At 40.6% G+C, this 23532-nt stretch overlaps 1 protein-coding gene across 3 annotated transcripts in view; it reads left to right on the top strand.

Annotated features, from left to right (window-relative positions):
• Positions 1 to 23532, top strand: part of USH2A (usherin) — a 1021568-nt gene that overhangs the window by 84130 nt on the left and 913906 nt on the right. For all 3 annotated transcript variants that reach the window (XM_056568336.1, XM_056568335.1, XM_056568334.1), the window contains 3 exons: positions 8324 to 8508; positions 12526 to 12747; positions 15286 to 15379. In XM_056568336.1, the coding sequence (XP_056424311.1) occupies positions 8324 to 8508; positions 12526 to 12747; positions 15286 to 15379 (501 nt within the window). The remainder of the gene's footprint in view (positions 1 to 8323; positions 8509 to 12525; positions 12748 to 15285; positions 15380 to 23532) is intronic.

The following is a 23532-nucleotide window of genomic DNA, read 5'->3' as shown; positions in this document are numbered from 1 at the left end:
GGGGTAGTCCAAGTCTATAAAGATGCCCAGGGTGCCTGGCTAAACATAAAAGTACAATACTTACCTCCTATGCTCCTACGCTTTGGTATTGCTGCTCTCAGTTTCCATTATACTCCAATTCCTGGTGCTGGGGGATTATATGCCAGAGTGACGCTTTGCCAATCATAGGCAGGACACAGCTGCGGACAGTGATTGGCTGAGCAGCTATGTGACGTATTTACACCCAGTATTTGGCCTCACTGCTTAGGCATTCATTACAGTTTTTGCCTGTTAATTTATAATGTTTTGCAGTTCATCTTTAATAAATGTGAAGGATATCTGTCAGAAGAAATAATGCAGAGTAAGCTATATGACCCTGATTGCCCAATAGGAGGCTCCCTAGCTTGCCCGTATAGAGTGTAGTGGGGAGAAGTTATTCAGTTTACGGTCTTAGTTTCAGTTGAGCACATAGCTCAGTGTGAGCTGCAGTATGGAGAGGAGTCAGCAGGAGTGTGAGGTGATTCAAGGGAAGCCAAAAGAAAATCTTCAAGCAGGCAACCACTCCATTCTGCAAGTGTTCCATGCCCAGGAGGACCCGGAAATTCCTAGCTGTGGGAACAGGAGCCGGTGAGTCGACCGGCCACACAGTGCTAGTCCCGGATAGATACAGTATAAAGCCTCAGTCAGCTGGGTTCCAAGGGCTAGTCCGTACCCTGGCAGTGTAGCTTTAATTGGACATTAGCAGAACCTTAGTCAGCGTGGGATATCTCAAAGTCAAGTCTAAAGTCCCAAGTCTTCATTATCTAAAAGAAAGTAAAGCCACGTGGGTTTAAAAAGCAACACGTCCCAGCAAGTCTACAGGGCTCCCAGGGGTTACTCCGCATCTCCTCTGCTCTGATCTGTACTGTGAGGACTATAACAAGTATTCCTGCCTCAGTAAAAGATAGTTATCCATAATCTAGCATCAGTGTTTTCATTACCTCGCCCCTGGCCCAGGAGAGCTATGTCAACCCTCAGGCCATGGCCTGGCGTCACAAATTGAGAATTACACCTTACACCCCGTGGACACCACACCTGCATCAGGAAGTGGAATGTCTCGGAGAAGGGGTGACTGAGACTTTGCGGCTCAGCCAATCACTAGCAGCAGAGGTGTCCTGCTTAAGCCAGTGATTGGCTGAGTAGCACAATGATGTCAGAGTAAGTATAGTCTTTTTAATTGTTTAAGAAGGCACCCCAGGCATCTTTATAAAAAAAAAAAAAAAATAAAAGCTTTTTTCTAGAGTTCCTCTTTAAAAGAAATAGCTTAACAGAATTGATACAATGCGAAGGAAAAACAAATCCCATTCCTTTATACATATTCCTGCACAGAGGTTCTCCTATAACTCAGAGTTTGTATAGAGCAATAACACATAACGCGTAATTTACATCCTCTAAAAGATCTTTGATACAACAGCGTAACCTTCCATTACTCATCTACATTACGTATTATCTTTAATATAAAACCTATGAAAGTAACTGTGTGAAATGCTCTAAACATTTGCAGAAGGTTTTTACTCTCGCTGTTCATATAAGAGGATGATTCTCATGTGAAGTGTCTGAGGTCATTTCGACATTCACCACCACACGATAAAATTTACTAACCGCGACGAGCAGGAACAGTGGATAATAATTTATGCCTCCTGGATGTAGAAAACAGGTACAACAATAGGCCTCTTTGTTTGGGCGACGACATAGGTTACGCTCAAATGATGATGCAACGTGAGGTGATGTTGACTAGTCTGGTGTTTTCCAAGCAGGGTGCCTCCAGTTGTTGCAAAACTACAACTCCCAGCATGCCCGGACAGCATTCGCTTGTCTGGAAAATTTTATAACCAAATTGCCCTATCGGGGGTACATAATCATGAGAAAACATTTCAAAGAAATCCAGTATAAAATCATTAAAGGGGTTATCCACCATAAGGGGATTTTAGTACTTACCTGCCAGACAGTAATGGACATGCTTAGAAAGTGTACGTGCTTGTCTTGGGGCTAAATGGCTGGCTGTGCTGTGAAATTGCATTCCCTGTTGGAGTTCCCTTCCTCCAACTACAAGTCCCAGGATACCTTGTTTGTAAGTGAGAGGTCACTTTTCTCCCTCCCATATATCAACACCCCACCCATTGCAGTACAACTGCAGCCCTGTGGAGAATGATCTACCCACCCACCAGGCGATCGCTCCACCGGTTGAAATAAACACAGGCTCCCTTTCAACGCCTAACTAATGATACAATCTGGGAAAATTTGAGACAACATTCATTACTAATAAAAACTAACATCGGGGCAAAGATCACATAAGAATTGCGAGACCACCATCAAACACAGGTACAGACACTTTATTATGAACAACACTAATTTTACAGACCCTGTAGCACAGTCCACTAAAAAAAAAGCTTTAAAACCCCTTTAAAGACGATAACTCTAATGAATATTAGCCAGTAACTATAATACTTTACGCTTGCTGAGTCCCTATACTACAATACTGCCCTCCCTCCCCGCAAATAAAAGACAGACCGGCAAACCAGTTCTAATGGTGTAGACCGAAATATTTAGGGTCCACAAAATGATTGTAATGATATCTTATTTGTCTTCTATCATTCACGACATTCATTACATCTACACTGAACATTTGATATCCGCCTGTGCTCGTTCTGTAATTCTGCTTCTCTTTTATGGTTCCAGCAGATTAATAGCCTCCTAAGCTAAATACTTTATCTTTCTACTCCCTCCTCTTCTGTATATATCCCTATAGTGATTATGATGTATGCTCATAATTATCTTGACTAGTGTTCTTATAATTCTTAGCTAATTAGTGTCGCCGAATGCCGCACCGGCAAAGTCAACAATGGTTAGAGCCGGCATCTTATGAATTTACAGTATAACTATTCAATGCCACTTACTCTACAGGATTTCTTACCAAACATCTGCTTGCAGAATACTACTACTGCTGCTGCTGCTATAGTTTTTGCATAAAACGGATTACAGTGGATACATTGTATCTCTGGGAACATTGATTACAATTGAGGGAACAAAACATCCAAAACGAAAAATAGTCAAGGGCATGAATAAAGAATAGTGCGCCACGGGAAAACCTCTTTTTGATGATGAAATAATCCACCAATTTCAGAGAGTCCGGTTGACTCTCCCCCAATGGCAGATGTTGGCAGAGATTAGTATCGAGCCGGTGGATTTTATCAGTAAGCTCGAAGGCGTGGAGGGTGCAAGCTATCTAATGGGTATGGCTATATCGGAATGATCCCAAGGCTGGTAAAATAGTTTTGAACATTACAGTGTAGGGGTGGAGCTTCATGTACCACCCATGAGGAAGAAGGATGTGGTCAACCTGCGTGGGGCACTTCTATTAGTACAAGCGCTGATGCCTTATCAGTATCTACAGTAGTCTTTCCCAACCAGCCAGCCTATAGCTGTTGCAAAACTACAACTACCATCATGCCCGGACAGCCAAAGGCTGTCCGGGCATGCTGGTAGTTGTAGTTTTACGACAACTGTAAGCACATTGGTGGGAAAACACTAATATAAAGGCAAAACATGTAGTAGGCAGTTGTGTCCAGTTGTACAATTGTGTCCTTCCTTAAAGCGTACCTGTCCTATCACAGAAAAAACATATATATTTCTATGTGTTACTCACTAGGTCATGCAGATGCTTTACATGTCTTTTTTATGTGTCTAGCGTCTGTATTTGACTCACACATTTCTCTGTTCTGCTGTTCACTCATTCTGACATCCACTGCTCGGTATTGGGCCTGTCCATGGCAAGCACTGAGCGTGCTCTAACTCACTTGCTTTTATTCCTCCCTTATTCTGCTGTGCTGTGCTAAGCCTCTTCATCCAATCACATCTGTAACCCCCTCCTCTCTGTTTCCATGCTGAAGTCTGATAGGACAGGAGTGAGCACAGAGGAGTGCTAGTCCCGCCTTCACTTCCTGGACTTTGTCCCAGCCTTTGCTTCAGCTGGGAAAAAGATGCTTTTTCAAACAATGAAAAATGCTCTATGGTGGAGATGGAATGCATTTTTTTGCCAGATAGGGGAATAAACTGCACAATTTTACCGATTTTTGGAGTGCCGCTTCCTTCTTGGATTTTGCAAAGATTTTTTGGATGGTGAGTCTGGTCCAGAAGCTGAGCCCTCGGAATGGATTATAAATCCTTTATTTGACCGCAAGTCCCAGCACTGTGCCCAACTAATATTGGTATGACCTTCTTTAGAATGAGCAATTACATTTTTCTTAATTTTTATTCTTTCTTAAAAATAATAATAATAATAATAATAATAATAATAATTGGGTGATATTTCATCAGGAAGATTTAACTGATTTTTTTGTGTGCTCTTTTACTTAGTTAATTGTTTAGTTATACTTAAAGGGGTATTCCAGGAAAAAACTTTTTTCTTTACATCAACTGGCTCCAGAAAGTTAAACAAATTTGTAAATTACTTCTATTAAAAAATCTTAATCCTTTCAATAATTATCAGCTGCTGAAGTTGAGTTGTTGTTTTCTGTCTGGCAACAGTGCTCTCTGCTGACATCTCTGCTTGTCTCGGGAACTGCACAGAGTAGAAGAGGTTTTCTATGGGGATTCAATGGCCGGAATTATGGCCGGAATTATGAAAAATAATGAACAAAGTGTATAACCAATCCTCAAGGATTCTACCCCAAAAAGTACATAATGATGTTTAAATAAAATAACATAGGATGCTATAAGATTTTTATTCAATACAATTATAAAATTGTAAGATAAAATAGTAAAATGCACTATATATCCTCTGGCATGCAATATAACAGGATGAAGAAAACCACTGGGCCCAAGTGGTAACACACCCCCTATATGTAAAGATCAAAAACTGGACATTATTTTACATTTTTGATCTTTACATATAGGGGGTGTGTTACCACTTGGGCCCAGTGGTTTTCTACATCCTGTTATATTGCATGCCAGAGGATATATAGTGCATTTTACTATTTTATCTTACAATTTTATATTTGTATTGAATAAAAATCTTATACTTATAGCATCCTATGTTATTTTATTTAAACATCATTATGTACCTTTTGGGGTAGAATCCTTGAGGATTGGTTATACACTTTGTTCATTATTTATAAATCTGTTTAACTTTCCGGAGCCAGTTGATATATAAAAAAAAAGTTTTTTCCTGGATAACCCTTTTAAAGTTACCTTTTTATTTCTATATCAGCAACATATTTTACAGCCCTATAGGTGGGGAAATTGATTCCCCAGGTTCCAGATTCTTAGTGATTTGCATCTTGGATGATCAATAAAACACAGAATTTTAAAATATTTGTCAATCCATAGAGATGGTGACAATGAAATGCCAAGGTTCGAAATTTGCATCAAATTAGACTAATTTACATTTTGAAAAAACAATAGAATTTTCGCATCACATCTTAAGCTCTTACCATTATGTTTTTTTTTTATGTTTTACCTTATATATGATTTTATTTTTTATTTTTTTTCCCAAAATAAACATTTATTGTATTTTCACTCAGACAAGCATGGAGCAAAACATTGCAATGGAAATCTTATATATAATTTCATAGAAGATACTGATTCTTGCTATTTGGATAGAAAGAATTTAAAGAAAAGAAAACCTTTTATTTTTGTGTAAATTCCAATTACATGGTGAATTAAATCTCCCATAGGCCTTGGGTTATGTTCAAGCCGTAGAAATGCCTGATCACCCACTGGGACAATATTCTTTATTATTCACTTTTGCCTTATATAGTCAGCAGCAGCATCGAGAACAGACTTTGAATTGTATTGCTAGCATCTGCTCTGCTCACACAATCTTTTCTTTTTTTCAATGAAATGCCTGAAATAAAAATTTTCTTGCACAATGTAAACAAAATAATGCAACAAAAAATGATATATATATGATAAATCTGGAACCAAAACTATATAGTACTGTATCCCTAAACTGAGTCTTGAACCCTTAACAATACCACAGTTCCTCAAGAGTAGAGATGAGCGAACTTACAGTAAATTCGATTCGTCATGAACTTCTCGGCTCGGCAGTTGATGACTTTTGCTGCATAAATTAGTTCAGCTTTCAGGTGCTCCGGTGGGCTGGAAAAGGTGGATACAGTCCTAGGAGTCTCTTTGCTAGGAATGTATCCACCTTTTCCAGCCCACCGGAGCACCTGAAGGCTGAACTAATTTACGCAGGATAAGTCATCAATTGCCGAGAAGTTCGTGACAAATCGAATTTACTGTAAGTTCGCTCATCTCTACTCAAGAGTATGCAATAAAGTTTTATTGTAGCAGCAGGAGTAAAAGACATATTATACATTTGCACATCTTTTTGAGTGGTTTGTAATATAACTCTACGAGTTAGGGTGTTCACACATGTGGATTTTGCTGCAGCTTTTCTGCTGGTAAATCAATGATAAAATGTACAGCAGAAATTCAGCAGTAAAATATGCACTTGTGAAAGTGCCCTAAGATCGGGTTCACATGGCAGAATGTTCCATGTGCAGCGGTGACACCGTAATGAATCAGGGATATGACCGCATTGACATGCCAGGCCCCTATCAGCAGTAATGCAGTTCCATGCAGTATTCTGCTAAAGAAACGGACAGGACGAGAGTTCGGAATGATGAGAGTTCGGAATTGGATTTTCCAGCATGGAAATTCTGCAGTGTGTACGGTGCAGCAGAATACCATTGATAACGGGAAATTCCATAGTGTGCATGGGCCTCAGAATTTTCGAGCAGAATTCCGCTCAGAAATTCCTCGTGGATATTTGAATGCAGTAGCTGCTTATTGCTGTCAGTGAGGAAGGCCCATAGCCCCATGGAATCTCCACCTGGGTAGAAATCCTGTAGTGTGAATGAGCTCTAAGTGTATGTTCACAAGTGTGTGTTTAGCTGCGGAAGTCAAAGATAAAATCTGCAGAAAATCAGCTGCACAAAATATGCATATGAACATACATCATTTGTGTTTTTATTTATTTATTTTATTAGAAGTGGTCTCTATTTACATATATTGAACTGGATAAGATAGTCATGGCCAGAGTGTTTACACCATCTGTATCCAAGAACAATCATATATAATGTATCTTTATGATGATACATTCAGTATGTTTTAGTACCCCTGTACTATAACGGCACATCTTTGGGAAGTCTCAAATGGAGGGGTCACATCCATGTAGCCCATAACAACTGCATCACACAATAAATGAATACAATACAGCATATTGCTAGACAGTACAGCATACAGCACTGGTGTCCCGACAACATACATCGTACCACATGCTACATTAACATTCCTGCACACATTATAAAACAAAAGCAAACCATAATGCATTGTAGACAGTTGTTTCAGGGTTCTTTTTCCTCATGAGGACACAGCAGGGTATAGTTTGGCTAGTGAGATAACTTACATGCAGCCTAGGGGGTGTAATGATTCTCATTCAAGAGATCTGCGGTATATGGAGATTTAATTTCAGGCAATATCCCATGAGAAAAAAGTATGCAAATAAGGTCTACTGCAAAAGAAAGAAAAAACGTATACTAGCCGAACCAGAGTCTCCTCAAAAAAGAAGAAACTTGTACAACTTTATCCGTGTTTCCTATTTTTTTTTATCCTTTTTGTTCTTGTAAAATGAAAAATTTCTGATAATGACATGTTGGTAAAGTTCTCACGTTTTGTTAAAGGGGTACTCCGATGGAAAACCTTTTTTTTTTTTTTTTAAATCAACTAGTTCCAGAAAGTTAAAAATATTTGTAAATCACTTCTATTAAAAAATCTTAATCCTTTCAGTACTTATTAGCTGCCAAATACTACAGAGGAAATTCTTTTCTTTTTGGAACACAGAACTCTCTGCTGACATCACGAGCACAGTGCTCTCTGCTGATATCTCTGTCCATATTAATAACTGTCCAGAGAAGGAGAAAATCCCCATAGCAAACATTTGCAGCTCTGAACAGTTCCTAAAATGGACATAGATGTCAGCAGAGAGCACTGTGCTGGTGATGTCAGCAGAGAGCTCTGTGTTCCAAAAAGAAAATAATTTCCTCTGTAGTATTCAGCAGCAAATAAGTACTGGAAGTATTAAGATTTTTTTATAGAAGTAATTTACAAATCTGTTTAACTTTCTGGCACCAGTAGATTTTATATAATTTTTTTTAAAGTTTCCCAATGGAGTACCCCTTTAAACGGACGGGGTAAGGACTATTAAGGAAATATAAACATTTCTATAAAAATTATGGGAAAAAAATCTTTATTTTTATTTTGTTGTTATTCATAATGTCTTCTTTTTTCATTTTTTTAGATATTTTACGTCACTATTCATTTCTATAGCCCAATGCCAAAGGCTTTAAAAATCCAAAGGAAAAAAAATAGAAATTCCTTCTGGGAAGACTGGCAGTATTATGCGAGTGACTGTCAAGACTTTGGAATGGAAAATAATGGATTTTTAGAAGACCCAAATTCTGTCAATTGTCTGCAGTTTCCCAGGTAGCAAGAATTATTTACAATGTAATATCTTGCAATTTTTGAAGTATTTTTTTATTTGATTATTTTTTACAAATTTTACACTTTTAAATCAAGTATTATGCAGTTTTATCATGGAGTTATGACACTTTTTAAAACATACACTCAGTCTGGTTGTACCTGGCAATGCTTTTGTTTTATGTATCGGTTGGTTTTGTATTTTGTTATAGAGATGAGTAAAGGAAATCAAGAAAGGAAATCTTAAAAGGTTAAATGTTCAGACCCCGACCAATCTCAAGAACTAGCAGAGAGAAACACATGACCCGAAATGGTATCAATTGTTTGGGGTCTGAACACCCTGACCCTGTTTGATCAAAACTTTTGTCTTAAAAAGTACCTGTCACCAAATAAATTTGGGGTGTCCCGGCACCGTATTTCATACTGTGCCTTGGTAATTAGTCCCTAGGGGTTCGCTTTCCTCATTTAACCCCTAGTCACCCCTTAGTCACTTAATATTTGTAAATATTATCAATCTAAATAAATGTATATGGTATTACTCACTGTTTTAGCGTCGCAGGACCTGCGGGTCATGTGACCGGGTTGCAGAACTCTATGGTTTTTGCTAAAGGACCTTTGGTGGTTTTGGACATGTGATCACCCACAATCCATTGTAACGGTGAGTGACAGCTGATTGGACCAATCCAAAACGGCCAGATCCTGCCCATATAAGGGAGCTGTGCCATATTGTCGCTCTCTTGGGTTGCTGACTTTGGATGAGGTAGGACCTCCGCAGTTTACAAGACAAAATTACTAGGCCCAAAGCCTTGCGGCTTAGGCCTGCGCTAGAGACGGATAGTTCTTACAATTCCCCGCTATCTCAGCAAGATCTCTGGACCTAATCTAACCCCTAAATCCAGCGGATCTATGCAAATACAATCCTCCTAATCTAAAGGGAACTTTCCGGTCCTAAGCATCTGTCAATCACTGCTGTGCTGTTTGTAAAGACTCTGTTATCTGGACTGTTACCGATACTGCATGTACAGAAAATCTTCAGTAAAGTTCCTGCAAGTTTTAAGTTCAGCACTGCTGTGGACAATCCATTTATTTCACACTCACCTATCGCTCTTGGGAAGGGTGGCGATAGGCCCAGCATCACTACAGAGTTTTAACCCTCACCCTGGCATCACGAGTGACAAGGGTTAACAGCGCCCTTTATTATATTTAACAGCAGCACCCTCAACTACCCTACAGCCCCACAAGGCTTTCCACATAGTGCTTCACCACAAATTGTTCTAATCTAACTCAGGCTATGTTCCTTAACTACTCCTAACCCCCATCCAGCCCTTAATTTTTTTTTTAAAAAGCTGTGTATCATATCTTTATTCTTGCTCACGTGCAATTTCCCAGCAGGAGAAAGTGGGAGTTTCCCAGAAGGCATGACATCACATGATTACAGTGCTGTGATGAATAGAAGACAATCTCAGTGCAGAGAAACACTTCCTGAGTTTGGTCTCCTGCCAGGCCGGAAGGAGACCAAACTCATTGTATTAACCCCTTAAGGACTCAGCCCATTTTGGCCTTAAGGACTCAGACAATTTAATTTTTACGTTTTCATTTTTTCCTCCTCGCCTTCTAAAAATCATAACTCTTTTATATTTTCATCCACAGACTAGTATGAGGGCTTGTTTTTTGCGCGACTAGTTGTCCTTTGTAATGACATCACTCATTATATCATAAAATGTATGGCGCAACCAAAAAACACTATTTTTGTGGGGAAATTAAAACGAAAAACGCAATTTTGCTAATTTTGGAAGGTTTTGTTTTCACGCCGTACAATTTCTGGTAAAAATGACATGTGTTCTTTATTCTGAGGGTCAATACGATTAAAATGATACCCATTATTATATACTTTTATATTATTGTTGCGCTTAAAAAAAATCACAAACTTTTTAACCAAATTAGTACGTTTATAATCCCTTTATTTTGATGACCTATAACTTTTTTATTTTTCCGTATAAGCGGCGGTATGGGGGCTCATTTTTTGCGCCATGATCTGTACTTTTTTTTGATACCACATTTGTATATAAAAAACTTTTAATACATTTTTATAATTTTTTTTTAATAAAATGTATTAAAAAAGTAGGAATTTTGGACTTTTTAAATTTTTTTTCGTTCACGCCGTTCACCGTACGGGATCATTAACATTTTATTTTAATAGTTCGGACATTTATGCACGCGGCGATACCAAATATGTCTATAAAAAATGTTTTTTACGCTTTTTGGGGGTAAAATAGGAAAAAACGGACGTTTTACTTTTTTATTGGGGGAGGGGATTTTTCACTTTTTTTTTACTTTTACTTTTACATTTTTTTACATTTTTTTTTACACTTGAATAGTCCCCATAGGGGACTATTCATAGCAATACCATGATTGCTAATACTGATCTGTTCTATGTATAGGACATAGAACAGATCAGTATTATCGGTCATCTCCTGCTCTGGTCTGCTCGATCACAGACCAGAGCAGGAGACGCCGGGAGCCGCACGGAGGAAGGAGAGGGGACCTCCGTGCGGCGTTATGAATGATCGGATCCCCGCAGCAGCGCTGCGGGCGATCCGATCGTTCATTTAAATGGCGAACTGCCGCAGATGCCGGGATCTGTATTGATCCCGGCACCTGAGGGGTTAATGGCGGACGCCCGCGAGATCGCGGGCGTCGGCCATTGCCGACGGGTCCCTGGCTGCGATCAGCAGCCGGGATCAGCCGCGCATGACACGGGCATCGCTCCGATGCCCGCGGTTATGCTTAGGACGTAAATGTATGTCCTGGTGCGTTAAGTACCACCTCACCAGGACGTACATTTACGTCCTGCGTCCTTAAGGGGTTAATAGTGCCCATTTTTTTATATTACATTTTAAATACATCTATGTTAATAATTTTAAAAGCAAGTGGATAGGAAAGTGTCTGCTAATTACACAAGGAAAACTATAGTAAAAGTTTTATTAGGTACTCTTTAAACAATAATAGGGCCCCTGGATAAAAAATAAAAATAAAAAAAATCTGGTTTCTTCTAGAAACAGCACTACATCTGTCATCAGGTTTTCTGTGGTATTACAGCATGGTTCCAATAAAGTGAATATAGAGAAGTTGTAATATCAAACACAGCCTGATGTAAGAAATTGGTGCTGTTTTTCTATTCCTGGTTAAACCCTTTAAAGGGGTACTCCGCCCCTAGACATCTTATCCCCTATCCAAAGGATAGGGGATAAGATGTTAGATCGCCGTGGTCCCGCTGCTGGGGACCCCGGGGATCGCCGCTGCGGCATCCCGCTATCATTACTGCACAGAGCGAGTTCGCTCTGTACGTAATGACGGGCGATACAGGCGACGGAGCCGCGTGACGTCATAGCTTCGCCCCTCATGACATCATGGCCCGTCCCCTTAATGCAAGTCTATGGCAGGGGGCGTGACGACCGCCACGCCCCCTCCCATAGACTTGTATTGACGGGGGCGGGCCGTGACATCACGAGGGGCGGAGCCGTGATGTAACGATGCTCCGTTCCCTGTATTGCCCATCATTACGTGCAGAGCAAACTCGCTCTGTGCAGTAATGATAGCGGGGTGCTGCAGCAGCGATCCCCGGGGTCCCCATCAGCGGGACCCCAGCGATCTGACATCTTATCCCCCATCCTTTGGATAGGGGATAAGATGTCTAGGGGCGGAGTACCCCTTTAAAGGCAAGAAAAATATGAAAATATAAGTCAATTTTATTCATAGTTGGGGAGATTTATCAAAACCTGTGTAGCGGAAGAGTGGTGCCCATAGCAACCAATCCGATTGCTTCTGTTATTTTTAAAGAGGCCTGTGAAAAGTGAAAGAGAGTGCTTCGATTAGTTGCTATGGGAAACTGCTCAACTCTTCCCCTACACAGGATTTGATAAATCTCCCACAATGGGTGGAACTGAGATAATATTTTTATTACTATATTACTTAGTTGTTATTTGATGCTGTTTTATAACTCACTGACATGTCCTTTCTTAGAGACGCTCCCTATTCTAATGGAAATGTCACTCTAAGCCTCCTGACTCCGGAGCCCAATCACCGTCCGGGTTACAATGACTTCTATAATAACCAGGACCTTCAGGAGTTTGTTAAAGCGTCTCTGGTGAGGATTCAGTTATTAGGTCAATATCATACACTGGAGTCTAATGTGAGTTTCCGACATCGGTATTATGGCGTTAGTGAAATCAACATCAGTGGACGGTAAGACCATGTTATTTTTACTCAATAGTGGCATTATATGTGTTTACACTGTATAGTGGCAGCTTCATCTAATGTAGGTGCACATATGTATCATGCACAGAACATGGCAGCTATATTTATGGACATTTATCAACGGGTTTAGTCAGGTTTTCTTTACTATAATTGTCGCAAAATTGTCGCAACTGCGACTACGCGATTTTTCGTGCGACATTTTGACTGGAAAGCGAGAAAAGCAAGTTTTCCAAAAATTAACTACGTAGTAATAATTTTAAAATGGACTATGGGTAGTCAGGTATTTATCAACTGCGACAGTCTAAACTGCGCAAAAGAAAGTCGCAACAGGGTTAAAAATTGACTAAATTTACTCCAGCTCAAACATGGAGCAGAAAAAGCTACTACCAAAGTAAAAAAGGAAAAATTGCTTACGTGAAAGAAAATTAGCAACAGGCTGAAACCAGTTGATAAATAAGTCACACATAAGCAAAAAAAAAGTAAGGAAAAAATTACTAAAAAAAGGATACATAAGCAAACATTGATAAATGTCCCTCATTGTGTGTAATATAATGTACCTGATCATATACAGTAGTAGTGATGAGCGGCAAATGCCATATTCGAATTTGCGATATTTTGCAAATCTATGGACGAATATTTGTCCTATATTCGCGAAATTCGCATATTCAACATATTCGCGGTTATTTTCGCTTTGCGTAAGTGCGCATGCACATATTCTATCTATCTATCTTATCTGTCTATCTATCTCATATCTATCTATCTACCTATCTCATATCTATCTATCTATCTCATATCTATCTCATATCTATCTATCTCATATCTATCTATCCATCTATCTATCTATCTCATATCTATCTATCTCATATCTTTCTATCTATCTATCTCATATCTATCTATCTCATATCTATCTATCTACCTATCTCATATCTATCTATCTATCTATCTCATATCTATCTATCTCTCTCATATCTATCTATCTATCTATCTCATATCTATCTATCTACCTATCTCATATCTATCTATCTCATATCTATCTATCTCATATCTATCTATCTCATATCTATCTATCTATCTATCTATCTCGTATCTATCTCATATCTATCTATCTCATATCTAACTATCTCATATCTATCTATCTATCTCATATCTATCTATCTCATATCTATCTATCTATCTATCTCATATCTATCTATATCTATCTCATATCTATCTATCTATCTCATATCTATCTATCTATCTATCTATCTCATATCTATCTCCTAATATTCTTGGTCTATACAGAAATGATAATGGGTCCATGATATTTTTAATTTTGAATATTGTCATGTCATGTTCGCGAATATTGTCACTATCTATCTACCTAGTTTTAGTGACGATACCTCATATTCGCGAATATTCACATATTCTCATATTCGCTCTCCAGTCTAATATGGTAAATAGTATAGGAGCCTTCTTTAGACCACAAGCTGGAAGCAGGGATGGATGAGATTACTGTGATAAAAAATTACGAATATTCCTAATTACGTATATATAGTGCTATATTTGCCATATTCGCGAATATGCAAAATTTGCAATAAATATTTGAATTGCGAATATTCGCGCTCAACACTATACAGTAGTACTGGTGACTATAGGCCACAGTATATTCAGTATATTTGATACAAATAGGGTTGCCACCTGGCTGGTATTTTACCGGCACAGCCGGTATTTTCACCACCCTGCCGGTATCTTTATATTAAAAATACCGGCAATGCAATGGCCGGTTTTTATCCAACCAATCCTCCAACTCCCAGAATGTTTCACCGTATACTATACCAGTGCTTCCCAACCAGAGCGCCTCCAGCTGTTGCAAAACTACAACTCCCAGCATGGCCGGACAGCCAACGGGCGGCGACCACCACCGCCGCGACACAGGTGCCCACGGGGGGGGGGAGCGACCCAGTGGCAGAGCGACCCCAATGCCTCTCAAACCAGTCTATAGGCCGCACCCGCCCGCAGACACAGCGCCACGGCAGCAATTTCCTCTGTAGCATACACCTGCTAAATAGTACTGGAAGGGTAAAGATTTTTTTTTTTATTGAAGTCATTTACAAATCTGTTTAACTTTCTGGCACCAGTTTTCCACCAGAGTACCCCTTTAAGCCCTTATATCCTGTGGAATGGAGTTCCCCCTTAATAAAAGCCTAGCTGTAGCTCTGAACTATCAAATTACCGTTTCCCCAATAGAAGAGGTAAAACGGGGAGGTATGTGCTTCATGTCACCCGGAAATTGTAGCAGAGTTGAAGATAATAATTTGCCAATTATTTTATTATCTACGGAAGGCCAGGGATTACAGAATATCCACACTTCACGTAATGAGAAGAGCATTTTGTAGCTACTTTAATGATGTTTTCTTGTAATGGATGTTTTACTTAGCCCGGACTCTCGACACATTAGAGGCTCCATAAAAGTTACTTGATTGCGCTGTCATTGTCAGGGAAATGTCACCACCGACTGCAGATAACTACTTCATTTCTCTGTTGCAGATGTAATTGCCATGGGCATGCTAATTCTTGTGATACAAGCGTTTCACCTTACAAGTGCCTATGTGACACGCAGAGCTTCACCGATGGGGATACAGTAAGGCTTTCAATTCTTCTGTTTTGTAACATTTTTATAATTAGCGACACAGGAGAGAACTGGGAAAAAAGTTTTCATGTAAAGAACTTTTCAACGTTTTACAAGACCAGAAACACATTTTCCACGATAAGACCAGACCTTAGTATTCATATGATGTTTCCATGTCCCCCTAAGGTCATTATACCATCAACATGACGTTATTTTACTGTCAAATGGAAAAAATGGGTGCCCCTTTTTAGTATCTACAATAATTTAACAAATCTTCCCCAAAAAATTTCACAGCAAAGGTTTAAAGAAAAAAAGAAAAAATAATAATTTTAAATACCCTATTGGAAAACTGTTAATGAATAGAGGGGACTTCCCATTTTGGGGTGTAGCAACAAGATTGGCACCCTAGAAAGCCTACAAAATCCTCTGTGCGGATTTTTCATAATTAGTGTAAAAAAACAAACAAAAAAAACACTGTTACACTTAACTTACAATGAAAACATATTTTTTACTTGCATAACAGATGAAGAACACTCTCTGCTGCTTTACTACTATTGTAATATATGTAGCTCCTACTCCTATCTACAATATGTTTTGCACTGCTCAGTGTCCCTTACAGAGATCTTCATCTAACACCTGCAATCTGTAAAATGTCTGCTGAAGCTATGTGCATAGGATTTTATAGTGGCTTTGATATCACCCTGAGAACTGTTTGAAAGGCATTATGGGATTAACTAAGGTCATGTGATCCTTTTTCCTTTCTGCCATGTGACTGATGTTATTTTTGCAGGTTCTGCTGAACAGATCCACCCAAAGTACATGTTGTAGCCAAACCAAACTTTTAGGAAAGTTTTGGACATACTCGGGTTCTACGGGTTTGGTTCTCTCATCTCTAGTTGAGACTGATTGGCCCAATTGATTAATAATGGTGTTTTTCAGGTTCTGCAACAAACTTTGTCATTTTAGTATAAAAAGTGCAGCATGCAGTGTTATTCTTTCCAGCAAAAACAATACAATCTGTGATGAAGGCTCCTAACAGAGCTTCCAATACAGAGGAGAACATGGCATTTTTATTATTTCCGTAATACTGTGCTGTATGATTGCTCCAAATAGCAGCACACACTGGAACATGAACTTATATATTTTTGTCTGTCTGATTTTTGTATGAAATCAGAGACATATGGACGCACAGATGAAACCCAATAAACCTCAAATCTCAGTACAACTCACTATGCTTACCGTATTTTCCGGCGTACCATTACCATTGTTCCCCCACACTAGGTTGTCAGCATAGTTCCCCCCTCACTAGGTAGGCAGCATAGTTCTCCCTACATTAGGTTGTCAGCATAGTTCCCCTACATTAGGTTGTCAGCATAGTTCCCCCCCATTAGGCTGGCAGTATTGTTTCCCCACATTAGGTTGTCAGCATAGTTCCCCCACATTAAGTTGTCAGCATAGTTCCCCCACATTAGGTTGTCAGCATAGTTCCCCCACATTAGGTTATCAGCATAGTTCCCCCACATTAGGTTATCAGCATAGTTCCCCCACATTATATTGGCAGTATAGTTCCCCCACATTAGGTTGTAGTTACCCCACATTTGGCTGGCAGTATAGTTCTCACACATTAGGTTGAAGTTCCCCCACATTAGGTTGGCAGTATAGTTCCCCCCACATTAGGCTGGTAATATAGTTCCCCTTCATTATGTTGTAGCTCCCCCACATTAGGTTGGCAGTATAATCCCCCCCCCACATTAGGCTGGCAGTATACCCCCACATTAGGTTGTAGTTCCCCCACATTAGGCTGGCAGTATAGTTCCCCCACATTGGGTTGTAGTTACCCCACATTACGTTGGCAGTATAGTTCTCCCGACATAAGGCTGGCAGTACAGTTCCCCCACATTAGGTTGAAGCTCCCGCAAATTAGGTTGCCAGTATAGTCACCCCCAAATTAGGCTGGCAGTATACCCCCACATTAGGTAGGCAGTGGACCCCCACATTAGGTTGTAGTTTCCCCACATTAGGTTGGCAGTATACCCACATATTTGGTTGTAGTTCCCCCACATTAGGTTGGCAGTATACCCCCATATTAGGTTGTAGTTCCCCCACATTAGGTCGGCAGTATACCCCCACATTAGGTTGGCAGTATAGTTCCCCCCACATTTGGTAGGCAGTGGACCTCACAGACATACAGCCTTCAGCCATATGCATTGTATGGCTTGAGGCTGTATGCCTGTGTAATGCCCCACTTCAGGAGGGTTGGTCAGAGCACCGAAGATGACGTGCCGTTGGTAACTTACCATGCGCGTGCATCCTTGCTGCTCTGCTCTGCCGTTTCTATGGGTGCACGCACGGACGTCAGTGACGTCCCTGCATGCGCCACCTCCCGGCGGCCCTGCGTTTTTAAAGGTAACGTCAGGCCGCAGAAAGGTAACCGGGACATCCTTGTTTCCTGAAAAGATCTTTCGGGACACAGGGATGTCTCTAATGTTATGGGGAAATGAATCTCGTCCGGGACACCCTGGGTATGGATAATCCATACCTCAGGCGTCCTGGCCGACTGCAGCACCCGGCGTATGAAAATACGGTATCTACCCTAGTTCATGAGCAAAGTTCTACAAAGTCCAAAATATATTTTACTTTAAAGTGTTTTTTTCTGGAATAGAAACACAGATTCCAAAACCAGCACCACACCTCTCCTCGGGTTGTGTGCAGCATAACAGCTTGGCTCCATTCACTTCAAAGGAACTGAGCTATGATACCACACACAACCTGAGAACAGGTAGGGCTCTGGTTTTGGAAGAAATCACCTTTGTTCTACTAATCCTGTATAATTATTTGAAGATGTTTGAGATGTTTCTGTGCCAGCAAAATGGCAAAATATCCTGGGCCTGATCGTGGGTCTGTTGACTCCCACTAACAGCCTATAATACAACCACATCTCCCAGATCAACACTAATAGCATCATGGTGGAGACTTATCAAAACCTGTCCAGAGGAAAAGTTGCTGAGTTGCCCATAGCAACCAATCAGATCCCTTCTTTCATTTTTGAAAGGCCTCTGAAAAATGAAAGCAACGATTTGATTGGTTGCTATGGGCAACTCAGCAACTTTTCCTCTGGATAGCTTTTGATAAATCCCCCCCCCCCATATTTCTGTGCCTGTTTGATCCTAATAGCATCGAAGGCAAGGGCATAAGTACCATAGTGGAAGACCATGTGCCTTGTAGAAAGGGGCCCAGCCAAAGTTGGTCCCATTCCTTTTTCCATTTGTAAGAGTCTTTGCAGAACTCCAATCTCCAGGGAACTGCATTGGGGTTACTTATCAAAACCTGTCCAGAAGAAAAGTTGTTGAGTTACCCATAGTAACCAATCAGCTTGCTTATTTCATTTTTCAGAAGCCTTTTCAAAAATGAAAGAAGCGATCTTATTGGTTGCTATGGGCAACTCAGCAACTTTTCCTTTGGACAGGTTTTGATAAATCTCCCCCATTGTCATCAAATTTATGGAGGAAGGTATTGAGCAATGGAAAGTAAAGGGCTAGCATGAGGAGACCATATAGTGGCTGAATGACACAACCTAGAGTTGGAGGCAGCATGAGGAGAACATATTGTGGCAGAATGAGACAGCCTGGAACTGACATCAGCATGAGGAGAACATATGGTGGCAGAATGAGACAGCCTGGAGGTGGCATCAGCATGAGGAGAACATATGGTGGCAGAATGAGACAGATTCGATTCGCTCATCCCTATAAAAGGCAATAAACACAAGAAAATTTTTGTCCTGGGGGGCAAAATGAGATGCCATAATAGGAGGCCCATATTGATATTTGCCATGAGGCCCTTTTCTTCTATGTATGCCTCTGATCATAGGGATCTACAATTCTGTTTGGTTCACCAGACCCGCAGCCCAGCGGAAACACTCATCCATAATACAGGGACAGAAATATGGGGACACCCCCCCATTATGCTCATGTAAAACTAGCCTAAACCTGAGAAAAGAATCATGATCCTTTGATAACAAAAAGAAAATTCTAGACTTTGCAGTGAACAAATTCTTCCACCTACCAACGATCTTCAATAACCCCTTTACGTCACCTTTATCTAGAATAAATTAAAATTTCCCAGATAAACAGTGCACGCCGTGGCTATAAATTCTCCCCTGCTCATCAAACACTAGAAGCAATCTTTTTCTGACTTGATAACAATAAGTGGGATTCTAGTCTTTCATTAGCGGCCCGGCTAGATCAAATTAATTGAGAAAGACTTTCGTAAAAAAAAAAAATATTTAAAAGTAAAAACCCACACATGCACCTTCTGGAAATAACAAGCAAATTGTTTTATTGTTACATTAAATTTTAATATTACGTTTTTCAGTGTCTTCATTCTGTGGAAGCAAATTAAATAAATCTTTTGATATAAAGACATATCTTTTTACTGCTCAGAAAATTGCCTTAATCATTTAAACACCGTGCCCTCCTGTAGCTAATATTTTTCATGCCTTTTAGATTTTCTGCAGGCAGGTATATCTTGTTTTGCAGGCTGCCAGGTTGGTGTTGTTTCTTATCTTGCCACTCTTTTATGTCTTCTTATAATATAATTATCAGGACGGAGCATTACATAGCAAATTCGTATTGAGTAAATTTTACTTTTGGAATGAAATGAAATTATATATTTTTTCCTTTTTATTATTTAATATTCTCACTTCAAAGCCCTCGCATATTCATTTTCTTGTACGTGATTTATATATTTTTTTTGTGCGCATGGGATGAAGGGTGAAACTTCAGAAAATGAAATGAAAATTGCCTCATTTTGAATGAGTATAACTAATTATAAAAAAATAAATAAAAAAATAAATAAATAAAACTAATATAAAGTATGATGCCAAGAGGAATGAAGCGGAGCACTCACCAGGTAGATATGCAGGTGCTTCTTTATTGCTCACAAGCAATAGGTGTGAAACATTCAATGGAGTAGTTGGACAAGACAGAGGGGTATGTAGCTGGCGACGGACCGTTGCGTACCGAAGCGCTTCGTCAGGCCAGAACGTGATGATGTAGGGGAAAAGGTGTACAGGTAACCATGGAAATACAGGTGAACAAATACATTCATGTGTTTAAATACAGTACATAAATAAAATAATGTTAAAAGCAATACCTTAACCTTAGCGAAGACACTTAGAGCAGGGAATCTGATTTACAGAAAAGCGCCTAGCTCATTTAAGCCGAGCGGGCCGGTGGCATCAGTGCGAACGATCCATCTAGCTTCGCTCCTAAGTAGGTATTGATGCCTGTTCAGACCTCACTCTGGAGTTTCAATTTTCTCTATGGCAGGGAACCGAAAAGCTTCCAGATAACTGTTATGGACATTTATTCTATGAAAAAGAGGTCTGATTGTCTCCTTATGTAAAAGTACCCACAGGTACAGAGAAGACAATAGACCACGTAAGTGGTTCTACATGTAAAGAACTGTTTGGTTTTTACAGTGTAGCTGCCTAATTGTAGCGTATTGAATTTACCGTTATATTGACAGCAAGTGCCTGAACCACATGAGAAATTGCCTAATGGCCGAGAATCGGTAAGCCAGATACTGCTACGTTTTTTTTTTTTTTTTATTATTATTTATGTAGTCAGGGATAGTGGTGTTTTTTTTGGTAGGTGACTATTGGGTCGGTTTCAGTAATTTTATCTAAATGAGTTGGACCAAAAACCAGTTCTTTAAGATAGCACGTTTTATTGTATCATTCATTCGACCCTTTGACTGGCTGATTTTAAAGGGGTATTCCAGGAAAAAACTTATATATATATCAACTGGCTCCAGAAAGTGAAACAGATTTGTAAATTACTTTGATTAAAAAATCTTTCCAATAATTATCAGCTGCTTAAGTTGAGTTGTTCTTTTCTGTCTGGCAACAGTGCTCTCTGCTGACATCTCTGCTTCACCAGCTCATAAGTACTGAAAGGTATGATTTTTTAATAGAAGTCATTCACAAATCTGTCTAACTTTTTGGAGCCCTTTAACACTTCAGGTGGATAATCCCTTTGTAGAAGTCTTTCTTCTAATTCTGCTGCCTGTTCCATATATTTAGCATGCGTGTTATTTATTTGTTGCAAACAAATTAGCTTGCTTACCGGGATACTAATCTAAAAGTTATATTTTAATTTGTATACTGCGCGCACAAGTATTCAACCTCTTAACGCCTTTTTTTCAAATAACAGCTTTATGGTCTATTCACACGTACAGTATTCTGCGCAGATTTGATGCGCAGGATTTCCTGCTGCAGATTTCAATGTAAACTGAATGACTGAACACAACTTCAAATCCTACGCATCAAATCTGCACTTCAAATCTACGTAGAATACTGTACTTGTAAATTGACCCTAAGGCTACATTTCCACCCAACTTCTGTAGTGTGTTTGACCTGAAAAAAACAACCAATTAACTGTCAATGCTTTTTACTGCATTTCAGTGTTTTCCCTGCCTTTTTTTCTTGACTTGGCATTTCATATTTCCTTATTGACTCCAAGCTTATATCTGGCTGTGCGGCAATTGTGAAAACACAACGTGTTTTCTAGAACTAGAAGAACAAGTTAGCTTTCTTCCCAGAAAAGCACCACACCTATCCCCATGTGATATATGGCAGGATTACAGGGTCATTCGCTTAGCCCTACTGGCACAGTAGTCAAGCCTTGTAATAGGCTCAGTAAAGGAGCATCAATCTACAAGCTTGGTGCTCATTTACAACTCGTGTCTCAAAAACATTTCTAGGGATCTACTCCTATCTCAACTTGACTTGATTAAGCTACTGGTACATGCCCTCATCATCTCCCACTTGGACTGCAACATCCTGATCTCCACTGCCTTCCATCAATTGCTCCCCTCCAATCTATCCTCAGCTCTGCTGCTCAACTCATCCACCTCTCACCTCGCTTCTCCTCTACCTCTTCCCTCTGCCAACCCCTTCACTGGTTACCCATTGCCCAACATAATTAGCTTAAACTGTTCACCATGACATACAAGGCCGTCCACAATCTGTCCCCTTCATACATCTCTGACCTGATCTCCTGATACTGTCCCTCATGTAATCTCACATCCTCTCTAGACATCGACTTGTGCTCTACCCTCTTTCGCACCTCACATAACCGTCTCCAAGACTTCTCCCATGCTTCCCCCAAAATTCCCCCAAGACTCCCAGCTGTCACCCACCATCGAGAGCAACCTGAAGACCTATCTACTCAGGACAGCCTACAACCTTTAATCAAATGGCAGGATTATTGCAGCGCTGACTGGACCACAGGACACAACCAAGACGGTGAATGGAGGATTTATTACACAGAATGCAACGCTTCTGAGACTAAGAGCCAACGCATGCGCAGTAGCTGACACTATAGTCGGCAGAAGTTAAAGTTCTCCGGGAGTTCAACAGGACATACGCGGCGCACGGAGATGATGCAGGTATGAGAGCCGGCATGTAACAACAGTGACGCGGACCGGAGACTGAACACTATAGGTGAGTTCTGATAGTTGACCCAGGTAGCGATTAGCCCTGCCAGTATTTGATTGGACATAGCATCCTAATGGTTGAAAGAGGATTTGTGAGTGGCCCTCGGACTGGGCGCAGGTCAATGATGTGGACAACCATGATTATACATGGATGTGGAATTCCTATCGCCCGACGCCCAGGACTAGCAGTTTTGGGCGCCGGGCAGGTGGCGATCTGCAGTCTGTATGGAGCGGGCTCCCGACTCCTGCCCGCTCCATACTCTGCAGCCTGTGTCCTCTGAAGCAGAGCAGGGGAGATGAGAAGCTGTGTATTGGTCTTCTCTCCCCTGCTCTGCAGACGTGCGGGGGGAGATGAGGGGGCGTGGCTTCTTGCTCCCCGTGCAGACCTGCGTCCTCTGCCTTCGCTCCCCGCTCGTCTGCACGGGGAGACTGTTTGCGGCGCTCACAGGGGAATATGGAGCGGGCTCGGGATTCCTGCCCACTCCATACTCTGCAGCCCCCGGCTGTTCTCAGTAGCCAGGGGCTGCCGCTAATAGCCAGCATGCGGCGATCGGGCTAGTGGGGTGGATCGCCCCCCCCGCAGCGTGATCGCAGGGGGGCGATCCATTATGGAGGTAGCCGGAGGACTTTCCTCTGCTTCCTCCAGTCCCAGCTCTGTCATTGATAGA

Source organism: Hyla sarda, chromosome 3 (assembly GCF_029499605.1).
Source record: "Hyla sarda isolate aHylSar1 chromosome 3, aHylSar1.hap1, whole genome shotgun sequence".
NCBI classification, from domain to species: Eukaryota; Metazoa; Chordata; class Amphibia; order Anura; family Hylidae; genus Hyla; species Hyla sarda.
This window is presented reverse-complemented; position numbering and strand designations above follow the sequence as displayed.